The sequence below is a fragment of the Colossoma macropomum genome, unplaced genomic scaffold (assembly GCF_904425465.1).
Source record: "Colossoma macropomum unplaced genomic scaffold, Colossoma_macropomum, whole genome shotgun sequence".
NCBI lineage: Eukaryota > Metazoa > Chordata > Actinopteri > Characiformes > Serrasalmidae > Colossoma > Colossoma macropomum.
In genome coordinates, this window is record NW_023494792.1 from 42,079,075 (window position 1) to 42,091,540 (window position 12,466).

A 12,466-nucleotide genomic window follows, 5' to 3' on the forward strand; every position below is an offset into this window, starting at 1 on the left:
TAGCCACTCTGCAGTCAGCCCACGCCAGGCATGCTAAATCAAATGCCTATTGCCTCTCTCAGGAGTGCCAGTTTATAGCACAGGAGTGGATATGTGGGTATTTGTTTGCTTTTGTCTTGTCTGTATGAATGAATTGTTTGGCCACACTTTGATTGTTGACATCCATAAAAGTGCCAGCCTGATTTAATTTTCTGTGTGTGAGTGTGACTGTGTGTGTGTGTGTGTGTGTGTGTGTAGTGAGATGTGAGCAGAATGTGAAATCTTTGTTCTTTTTTGTATGTGTGTGCCCGGCAGGAGCCCTCTGGGACCATATTATTTATTCTCTGTGTTGTGTGTGTCATTCTGATATCAAAGTTTAGAATGATGTGTTGCAGGATTAGCTAGTGTGTCTCAGTTTACACCAAACACACTGAACAGCGTTGTATGTTTTCTTTTCTAAACTAGACTGCTGTGTAGTGTGGTGTAATAATACATGACCAGTGTTGGGGTAGTTACTCAAAACAAGTAACTGATTACAAATGACTCGTTACCTATCTCAAACTGTAATGGGATTACTTTACTTATTCTTTCTGGAACCGGGGTGATCTTTGCACTAGGCAAAGAAAGGCAGCCACCTAGGGACCCCATGAGCCAAGGGCCCCATAATAATACAAATTAAGTAGCCCATGCTCAGCAGACCATACATAATGCTTGTGTTAATGTTATTATTGATAGCACCAGTGTAGGGGTAGTTATTTAAAAAAGTAACACATTACAAGTTACTAGTAACTTCTCTCAAACTGTAATAGGATTACATTACTTATTATAGACACATTATATATATACGTTAATAAAATAACCAAATTATCTGTACCAAATTATCTCACTATATTGGTAGATATTGCTTGTTCCAAGCATATGTCTTGAAACAGGTAAAATTATCTGCCAATACAGTGAGATACTGAATAAAATAAATTTATGAGGAGGGCAGACACTTCCAACCACTAATCACACTACAGAGCCCACCCTCCTTGGACACAGTTTACTCTAAACAGCACAACTACACTAATAACATCAACAATAACAGCAGCAGCTGTATCTTTTTAACCCAGGAGTGCGGTGCCACCCGAGATCCGCTTTGCATGGCCACTTCTCAAAGTTCCTCGTGGCTGTGCGGTCCGTGACAGATGCCACAATATCATTTTTGCAGTGTAGATAGTTGTGCCACTCAGAAGCCCAGAGCCACAACTAATTTAATAATGTATGTCCAGGTGGCCCTGTCCTTTGACTAAAGCCCTAAAATCATTAAATCCACCTCTGTCTGGAACAAGTAATTTATTTACTCACTTACTCAACTTCTGCATTATTTGGTAAAACCCATTGACATCTGTACTAACTGTACAAGGGAAAACCTAGTAGTCATTTTCAGTCATTTATTTGGAAAGAAATATACAATCACGGTAAACATCACCTAAGGGTTTTTCCGCAACTACGGGCAGTTTTGGCTGTCCAAATAGTAAGATAAATAATGAACATGTCTTCCTTGTGATGAGGTCAGTAGGTCTGCCCCATCACCAATACTATTTTGGGACCTTTTGTGTAGACTTTGGGGATTTTAAAACAAAAACATATGTAAAAATGTGCACAATTATTTACTGACCTGTTGATCTTGTCTTTCAGGTCCAATTCGTTTAGGATATTGGGGGAAAGAACAATGTGAAGTAGAAGCAATTGAGAACATACTTGCCGCTAATATGAGTGAAAGGCCAAATGACATGTCAGCATGTATTTTGTCCACAATGATGTCTGCATTAATATTTTTAAATTCTTGTACTATCCTCTGTTAACCCACTTGCTCATAGCAGTGGTTTAGCCCAGTCTGATTGGGGCAGGGCTATGAGTTTAAATGGGGGGAGCGTGAGGCCTGTATGTGGGGTTAAAAGTCTAATCGGCCTTGTGGCCTCAGTCGTCATCCTGTAGTGTAGTTGAGTCAGGAAAACGTCCTTTATTAGACTGATGTTTGTGGCTAGAACAAGTCAACTAGAGTCTGTATGTCTGTAAACTGCTTTTAATTCATTTACTTTCCTTTTTGCAGTTTTTCTTTTTTTTCATGTGAACACTAATAAATATGCACAATATTTATGGCACCTTAAGTTAATTTAAGTTTCCGACACTTTTCCGTGTTCTCTTTGGATAATGTGTGTTTCCATTGAAAGTAGGTCTGTTTGGTATTGAAAAAAAACTTTATATTAGGTCATTTGGTCAGTGTAAGGACATAAGAACACAGAACAGATGTATTTATCAAAAAAAAAAAATGACACAAGTGATTGATCAATAACTATATTTGTTTAAATATGTTTTTATGTAACATTTATACCATGCAGTTTTATCAGAATTTTTGTATTTAATTTAATATCTTATTTTAATGCATTGAAAGATTAATATCACAGATGCAGACCATAAATAAAACTGGTATGTAGTCCAAAATATGCTTTATAAATTAATTAAATGAATTAATGTAAAAATGTCTTATGACACTAATAAACTATTTTCTGTGTTTTGCTAAAAATGTGAATCCAAAAAGCCACAGCCGAGACCTAGAAGTGCCAGTAGCTGCAGAAACCCCCTTTAAAATCATGTCAGTATTCCTGCCTTTGAAAAAACTCAGCCAGTTATGTTAACTGAAACAGTGATGAACAGAAACTAGTTAGCAGAAACAGTTCAAAAACTGCAGCTTCGAAATAAAATCTTTTTATTCTGTTCTGTTCTCTGTTTACAGATCTGTTTATTAATGAAAATTGTGGCCTGTATAGGTGAGGCTGGCTGTGGCTCTCTCTTCTTCAGCTCCATCAGTTTTATATTAGCAAGATTGGATGCTTCGAAAGATTGCTTGTCAAGTTGACGGCCCCTCCCACGCTTGGGAAGATATTCCCAATCAAATTCATGTGGTCAGCTGACACAAGCAGGACAGGACAGGCACAGACAATCTATATAGAAGATATCTATGTTTTAAAAGCATCGTGCATAATTTCGTTCTCTTTGAGACTTTGAGAAATGCAATATGTCTCAAACACAGGTAATCAAAGTAACTAATGAGATTTACAAGAATTTAAACTGTAATGGAACACTGTATCACTACTTGGTTACAAAAAAAGTAATTCTATTACTGTAACGCATTAACCCCCAACACTGGACATGGTTAGTACCTTGCACATCTTATTATTTAAAGGAATAGTCAGATTTACTGTTTCTCCCTCATCCCCAAATTTGGCGTCTGAAGTTTGCTTCTTTAGGTTTGCACTGGAGCTGTACGGTTAATTTAGCTAATGAGTAATAGAGCCTCCATTATAAGCCATTACAAGCTAATCACAATCATCTCTAAGCATTCCTTCCTTCATCAAGCTAAAACATTTTAGAACAAACCTGCAGTGAGAATGGTGGCAGCAGTAAATTGGTTAGAATTATTAAACTAAGAGAAGTGAAAATTGCTCCTGTGTAATTCAGACTCATGCTGTCCTGATTTTAGTCATGGCCAATTCACACCTAGGTGTCCATTTATCACACAATGCTAGCAGGCTAGGAGGGTGAAGGCGAGCACAGACTTCCCCAGAGACACTTATAGCTCCACAGCATCGTTTTTAAACTGCTGCTAATGCGTCATTGGACAGCTCAGCATGCTTGGAAGAGAACTTGAACTGCTAATTCTGTTCAGCTGACACCCAAAACAAACAAGTAAAAAATCGATTTTAATTCCTGAGCCCAGTTGACAGCCCTATTTGGTAGCTACATTAGTTTTTTGCTTTACTAAAGAAGCAGATGTTTGGCACCAAGCATGTCTTGGCTGATCGACCTCTTTTTGGGTAAGGGGATTCCTTTAATGACATCATCTGATGATAGCTTGTCAATATAAGTGGTGTCTTAATTCTTTTCTGTTGTTCTCCATCATTCTCTTATTCTTGCTTTATTTCACCTTTAAGTGTGAAAGCTTGTTTGGGCTCAAAGCTTTGCGCTGTCACTTATTTTATTGCTGTGTTTTTCCTTCAGCAGATAGCTCCGCCCCCTGGGATGCTAGGCCTACAGCCTCCCCAAGCCTGTCGGAAGTAGTAGCCCCACCCCTGGACAGTTTAAACAATCAATCGCCTTCATCTCACGTGAACTCACCATTAGATCCACCTCACGTTTCACCAATGGAAGCCCCTGAAAGCTGTCTAGAGGGTCTTAGAGGCCAAGGCCCGGAGCCCCACAGTGCCGGGAGGCGGTCAGGACAGGCCGGGGGGCGAAACAGACCCAGAGAGGGGGGCAGTGGCAGGAGCGGTCGCCATAGCAATGGAGGCAAGGGACATCAGGGGCATCAGCAACAGCACTTGGATGAAATTACAGGGGCGTCTCGGGATGCCAAACCAGCCAAAAGCAGCCGGGCGCGATCCAAGGAGCGGTCCAGTAGCAGCCAGTCAAGAAAACGGGATGTGCCTAAGTCCCCTAAACCTTTGAGAATGGATACTGGCATTAACGGAGGCAACAGCAGCAGCCGGGATGGCAAAGCGCAGCTAAAAGAGCCAGAAAAGGTTGCAGGAGAGACCCAGCCCAGCCGTATCTCCAAGACGACCAACACCACCACCAGCAACAGCAGCAGCAGCAGTTTGGCAGGCAGAAAAGCTACAGTGTCCCCCGGACCCTGGAAAATTCCTGGCTCTGACAAACTCCCAAGCAGCCTGCGTTCGGCCACCTCTACCATTAGCAGATAACAGCCCTCTGTTTAGGGCCTGGGCGATGAATCGATATCGATAATTATCAAAATCAACATAAGCTTAGGGATGCTTTGATTTGATTTGAAGAAAGAAGCAGGAAACTCGCTATTACACATCTTAGAGCAACTTTGTAGTGCATAGTTAACACTGGAAACTACTTATTTCTCGTAATCACTCTAAAAAATTAGTCCAAAGTATAACACTGTGCTTATACTAAAAACAGAGCTATTTTACCATATTATTTTAGCATTTTAAAGTAATTGGCAGCCTAACACATCTTGCTTAAATTCACTTGGCTTTACTAACTTCCATATAATCGCAATGTGCAGCTGTGTTGTCTAAGAAAATACAGTTAGTCAATATTAAAGGGGCATTCTGGCCTAAAACTAGCATGTAATCAGCATCATCTGTTTGAGAGAATTTCTGACTTTATATCCTTTTTGTGTTTTCATCCATTAGTTTTATCTCACAACAATACCCAGCATGCATGCCGGCCTAAAACTAGCATGTATTATGTCATTTGTTACGTTTTGCAATATTCTGTAGCACGGCATAACATTCCTCATCCTCATCGATCTGACAAAATTCATGATTTTGTATCCATTTTGTGTTTTCATCCTCAGTGTTTTTTCACTGCGATACCCAGTATGCCTGATGAGGCCGAGGGATGCAATGCAATATCATCATGCAACCCTTGATGTAGCCACGACTGTAGAGGCTAATAAATGCAAATGTGATCTTCGGCTTCCTCGCAGTAATGTTAGTAATCTGGCTTCGTTCTGCATTTGCCAGCTAGTGGAAAAAATATTTCAAACAGCCCACCCTCATGTGTCCTCCGCTAAAGCAGTTTCTCAAAATTTTCTCCCACCTTCAAGATGCGTCATCAGAATGGTTTAAACAGTAATCGTTACATTTGTATTTTGGTGAGAATGCCTCTTTAAGGACTTGGATCAGGACCAGGGGAAAAATGGATTGGCATATACTTACATTGAGATATTTTTAGTATAGTGATCATACAGTCATGTTCTTCAATCTGGTATTAGCTCCAAAAGGCTTGAACTTGAACAGCTGTACACTAGCCGGCAATGTTCGCCTTTCAGGCGCTGTACAGAGAGGGAAAGCAGTCTAGCTGTTTACTTGCAAAGCACAAATTAGCGGGATATAGAGAGAAAATACTTCCACGAGTATCCAGGAAAACATCTTGGATGTTGTGGCAGAAATGTATCTACAACCCAATGTGGAATGAGTTCAGTATTATTACATCTGATGTAACCCAGAGCAACCAGATTAGCATTTTGTTCTCTTCAGGGTTGAGAATATTACTTAACATTCAGCAGAAGAAAACATTAAAAATGATTATTGATAATTATCGATATCGAATGAAATGGAAAAAAAAATATTCTGATTACTATAGTCTGATTGGCCAATATCGCCCAGCCCTACCTCAGCTCCACCAGCACGGCTCTGATTTCAACCTGGCTAAGCTACGTTTAGGCTTGGTTCCATTTAGCTTGCTTTTTGCCCTCCTTTGGTTTGCTGTCAGGCCTGGCTGACCAGTGTCCACCTGCTTTGGCTAGTACTTGGCCTGGATCTGAATAAACCTGGTTAAAAACCTGGATTTCATACCTGGATTAAACCGGTGTGGGCCTGAATCCCTTTTCCCCCCCACAACATTCACGAAGGATTTCTCCACGCATTCACAAACAGAAGAGCATTTTTTAAGTTATATTTTATTTCTAAATTATTATTTTGAAGAGACGTGACACCCACCACCTTAAAAAACTGGAAGTATCCTCTCGGAAAAGGACCCACGGCAGGATGTGCGTGTGTGTGTGTGTAGCGTGCGGCTGGCCTTCTGTGTGTCCGGCAGAGGAGAAGCACCAAAACTAAACTCTTTACATGCATTACAGAACCACTGACTTTCAGCCACGAGCTTGTGGCCACAGCAAGTTTTATACAACGGAATCTATTTTATGAAAAAAAGAAAAGATGAAGAAGAAGAATGTTGAAGGAGTTTGCCTGACATATAGCTTTTTGTGTGTGTATTTGAAGAGAACGAATGCAAGTGAATAAAAAGAGATAAAGAGTATATTAGAATATTAGAAGACACTCTACAATTGAACGCCTTAAATAAAAGAAAGAAAGCTGTACTGATCTGCAGATATCTCCAATAAAGATTTATGTAATGATTATAGAAATAGGTATATTATATGAATATAGATCTGAGACACAGTGTAAATATGGTCATTATCACAACATCCCACACAGCTGCAAGTGTTAGAGACCAGAACCCTTTCTGTATTTGTTCACTAAAGGCCCGGTATTGGTCAGGCTTTTTTGGGAAACCACTGGGCACTGACCTTTCCTCTGTTTGCATTGACCACTGGCTTGCTTCATTCTCCTGTTGTTCGCAAACAAAGCAATCGGAAGAGGCTTTAGGAGGGTTCAGGTGAAAACAGAATGGGTTTTGACTGGGCAGAGTGCCTTATCCAGAGGGTTTGATGATATTTTTGAGCTCCAATTATCATAAAACTAACATAACACCAAGAACAGAGGCTGCTAATGAACTATGGGTTGGTCTACCAAATGTGGATTAAGGCTGGGATTAGGCTAAATTCTAATACTAGTGTCTATCCATGCTCCACTCACAAATGCATCACTTTATATCAGCTGTTGCTGAAGTCCCATTGAAGCTAACAAGAAACGAGTGCACAACTCAGTTTTAGTCAAAATACCTAAATTTAGAGCGCAAATGACATTTGTTCTGTACGTGTGTTAAAAGTCACACTTTGGAAAGATGAGGTGTAGTTTATTTTGATGTGTAGACAAGCTAATGTTAGCATGTTTGTCGGTGTCATTTCTAACCTAAGTAGCTTCGATTAGCTGCAGTAACACACTCTAACTTGGTAGCCTAACATTTTAAACTGAAAACGCAATGTTATGTAGTCAAATGCCTACATTATTCTCATCAGATCGCTCCAACAGAGTTGCTTAGAGTTGCTAAATGACTGCTGAGCTGGACTGCATTGTAGTTATTTGAAAGTAGGCAGATGGAAAATGCCACTGCGCTAACACTAGCTCAATTACACACAAAGAGACTACACCTGATCTATTCTAACAGTGTGGCCTTTCAGACAAGAACAAAGTTCATATTTAAAATTAATATTATAGCAAGTACGATTTCAATCATGCTGACTAAAGCAATAAGTCATGAGAGGCTGTGGGTTACTGTGATGTTTATCATGGTTATTCTTATGCACGACATGAAGCAGACTATGGGCTGCTGAAGGAGGACAAGAACTTTCAGTCACCTATCATTTTATATTGCGGTAATTTAATGAACTTTTCAATTTTTTGTCATACAATAATGAAAATGTCAATATACAGCAGTGATTAATGCAGAAATCTTCATTGCATAATTAGCTTTTTCTTAGCAAATTACCACCATAACGATAATGCTAATCTTCTCTGTGCGATTTCCTGTGTTATGCTAGCATCAAGCTAGCAGTGCCAATTTTTCCCCACACCGTGTTTAATAGTGCAAAAGGCAAATCTAACCAAAAGCATGAACTTTTGAAGACATTCATGTTACGTATTCTTTCCTTTTTTAATTTTACTGTCATTTAGTAAATATACTTCAGGTCAAATCCTAACTCTGAATATTACTGGAGGAGCGGTTTAGCCTGTTAGCTATCTTTTACCCTGTTTAGTCTGCTATCTTTTAGCCTAATCAATTGTTGGCACCTCAGCTTAAACAAAACAGAGTTCTTACTTCATCTATCAGTACACTAGGTTGTCCATGCACACAGCATATTCAGTTCAGTTGTTGTGAGGTGGTCAAAGATGTACAAATAATGAGCACCTTGAGCAAACAGCTCCAAACGTTGCCTTTAATAGAAAATATAAAATTCATGAGCAGAGCATGGATAGGACAATAGTAAGGGGTTCTACCCATTAAACCATTAAAAATCCTTTACAGTTTACACTTAATCTGGTTTTGGGAAACCAACCATGTGTAAATCAGTGTGAGAGTACACCATGATCACCATGATCCAAAATGCTGATTTGAGGGATGTTTTTTGTTTTTTTTCCACCCTAATAAATACAATTATACAGCCAGAGGAGACTTGATCAGTACACTCACTAATGCACCGAACTTACTTGATTTAGTTGTGTGCATCATTTCTGCAAATACATCAGCCATAACATTATGACCACCTCCTTGTTTCTACGCTCATTGTCCATTTTATCAGCTCCACTTACTATATAGGAGCACTTTGTAGTTCTACAGTTACAGACTGTAGTCCATCTGTTTCTTTACATACTTTGCTGGTCCCCTTTTACCGTGTTCTTCAATGATCAGGACCCACACAGGACCACCATAGAGCAGGTATTATTTGGGTGGTGGATCATTCTCAGCACTGCAGTGACACTGATGTGGTGGCGTGTTAGTGTGTGTTGCGCTGGTACAACTGGATCAGGCACAGCAGTGAAGCTGGAGTTTTTAAGCACTCACTGTCCACTCTATGAGACACACCTACCTTGTTGGCCCACCTTGTAGATGTAAAGTCAGAGATAGTAGCTCATCTGTTACTTCACAGTTTGTGTTGGTCATCCTCTAGTCCTCATCGGAGGTCACAGGATGCTGCCCACAGGACATTGTTGGCTGGAGCAGTGACACTGAGGTGTTTAATACCTGCTCTGTGTTGGTCCTGTGGGGGTCCTTACCATTAAAGAACAGGGTAAAAGGGGGCTAACAAAGTATTCAGAGCAACAGATATACTACAGTTTGTAATTGTAGAACTACAGAGTGCCCTTGTATGGTAAGTGGAGCTGATAAAAGAGACAATAAGTGTAGAAACGAGGTGGTTTTAATGTAATGGCTGATTGGTATTACATCATTCAGTTACTGCCAAAAGTAAACTGAAAGACAGCTTTGTGTTGATGAATTATAGTTCCTTCACGTGGAAATGATGTATACATTTGAAGTAAATTCAACGCTTTATCATTTTTGGTGTACTATTACTCTGTGACTTTAGTTAAATATGGGCTCTGGATTGAACATGTGTGCTTTATATTCCTGTAACTGGATGCTGGATGGTCCAGCCTCAAAAAAGGCAGGATTTGTGTAATTCCTGATTTAGATAGGTCTAGAGATCATTATATAATTTAAAGAGGCTATTTTCATATATGGGAAATATACTCAAAGGTGGCAAATTCTTCTAAGAGAAATGTATATATTTATCAGAAGCAGGAGGCAAGAGTCCATGTGGGTGTTCAGCACTTTGTCTATTAGTAGACACTGAATGGTAGCGTTGATATATATGCAGTATTGGAATATAGGAGAAAAGAGCGGTCAAGGATGTTAGACTCTATTTCTGTGAAGGAACATCATCTTCAGTGTTCATCTTAAAGATTCCTTTTTTTTTAAACTGTGTTATACAAATCAGTGGTAACTGTCCCTAATGCTTTCAGTTTTACCTGTGTGTTGTACTCTGTGATCAGCAAGTGGGTGCAATGTCAGGTTTGCTCCATACTGTAGTCCATACTGTGCAAAAAAATCACCATATATGGATCACCCACGAGTCCTCACAAACATAAATGCAATGTAGCAGTTTCTATCACCTTAAAGAATAAAGAATACGTAAGTAATGGGGAAACATTGAAAAGTAGAAATATCCCAATGTTCATCATATATGCATGCTCCACTACCTGTATAACTTTTGACTTAAACCTGTTTGGCAAAGGTTTAAAGGGCCCATATCCATGCAATTTGTTTCTCCCTTTGAGGTGCATATAACATTATTTGTATTTTTATGTACCAAAAAGTCATAATTTATTTTTTCATGACCATTTCCAACCATGGTTTATCAATTAGAATTAATCAGGCTGTTTTGTTACTGTCCCTGTAAGACTGCTGCATTTAATTGATCTCTGTTCTGATTGGTTGCACTGTATTGAGTGTATTCTGGGCTGAAACTTTCTTTATTACTTCATGACTGGGCGGGGTTAAACTGCAGTAGGCTGAATAGGTGGAGAAATGTAAATATGTTAGTTATCATGACATCACAGAATTACAACGAATTCAAAACAGGATGTTTGTGCGCCTTAGTTTCTATGTATGGACTGTACAGACTAGGGACAGAACGTACAACAAGGACAGTTCAGTTTTGCAAGAAATGGGCCCTTTAATCTCTGAGAACTTTGGCTGTAGGTGATGGCATTAAAGGAGAAGTCTGCCGTGTTTCAACTTAATCTCTGTCGGCTCCATCCGTAGCATATGAATAATTATAATGGACAGTAAATGTTGACTCAAAACGCACTTACAGTAGAAGCAAATGGGCAGATGCTTAATGTAAACATTGTGGCTTCAGCATCTGCCCATTTGCTTCTATTATAAATGTGTTTTAAGTCAATTATTTTTCTGTCCTTTTCTAACTACTTTTACCAAATTACCATTGTCTTTGGTAATCAACCATATGTTACAAATGCAGCATATAGAGATTAGGTTGAAAACTGCTGGAGTATTCCTTTAATTCATTCATTGCTTCTCTGCAGTCTGTGATGGGTCGAACCATTTTAAGCTCTTTTAAGGTGACCCAGAAATATGTACTTGTGTTTTTTGTCTGTCATCTCCCACCAGGTCATCACTGGTCTGCTGTTCAGAGGGAGGAAAGAAGCAAAGATTAATTAGACCCTCTCTTTCTAATTGTAAATGAGGACAGGGAGACCCGACAGTGATCTAGTAATTACAAGATAGTGCGGGTCATTTCACCGATAAAGAAAAAAGTAATTGAACAATTGGAATGTGGTCCTGCCTTTGGAGCAGTTAAACCTGGCTTGATAAATTTCCTCATAAAAAAACCCTAACAGTCTTAACAAGAGAGTGACTCTGCTTTAATCCTAGTACTGAAGGTCTCTCTGTGCATATAAAACAAATGCCACATTTAACAACTCTCTGTAGCACTGTGCTCTTATAAGAACTTGTCTGGCATAATTATCTTGCCTTTTGTGTTTTTACCACCCTTACCGAAAGGTCACAGGCATATCACATGTGAAGTGTCTAAAAAATACATGTGATCACGTGAAGTGTCTAAAAAAATACATGTGATCACATGTGAGGTGTCTAAAAATCACATGATCAAGAAAACACATGTAACATTATGTGAATGTGTTCAGATGAGGTGGCATGCCCTGGAACGGCACTTGATCACATACGTTTTTCACATGTGATCATACATTTTCTTCATACGTGATAAAATGTGTGATAACATTTGATCATGTTTTTTACTCGTGATAAGACTTTTTTTTTACACATGATCATATATTTTATCACACATTTGTCACACTTAATCACATTTTTTGCATGTGCTAACACGTTTTTCACATTTGTTGACCTTTTTTACATGATCACATTTTTCACAGGTGATAACATATCTCACGTGATCACACTTTTTTCATGTGATAAAATGTTTTTTCACATGTGATTGTTTTTTTTAGATGATCACATTATTTCACAGATGATAACACATTTGTTCATAGGTGATAACATGTCCCACATATGATCACTTTTTTTCGTGTGATAAAATGTTCTTCCACATGTGATCATGCGTTTTTTCACATTATCATGTTATTTCACATATGATAACACATTTGTGTGAAAAATAGCATGTGAAGTGTAAACCACATGTTTAGAATGACTGGATGATATGGATCAAGGGGGAAACTGTGGAAATTAG

The 12,466-nt window shown here is 39.0% G+C and overlaps 1 protein-coding gene across 1 annotated transcript in view; it reads left to right on the forward strand.

Annotated features, from left to right (window-relative positions):
- Positions 1–5,226, forward strand: part of magi2a (membrane associated guanylate kinase, WW and PDZ domain containing 2a) — a 312,951-nt gene extending 307,725 nt beyond the window's left edge. The window contains exon 22 of the mRNA XM_036577226.1: positions 4,027–5,226. Coding sequence (XP_036433119.1) covers positions 4,027–4,724 — 698 coding nt within the window. The 3' untranslated portion in view covers positions 4,725–5,226. The remainder of the gene's footprint in view (positions 1–4,026) is intronic.
- The last annotated feature ends 7,240 nt before the right edge of the window (positions 5,227–12,466 follow it).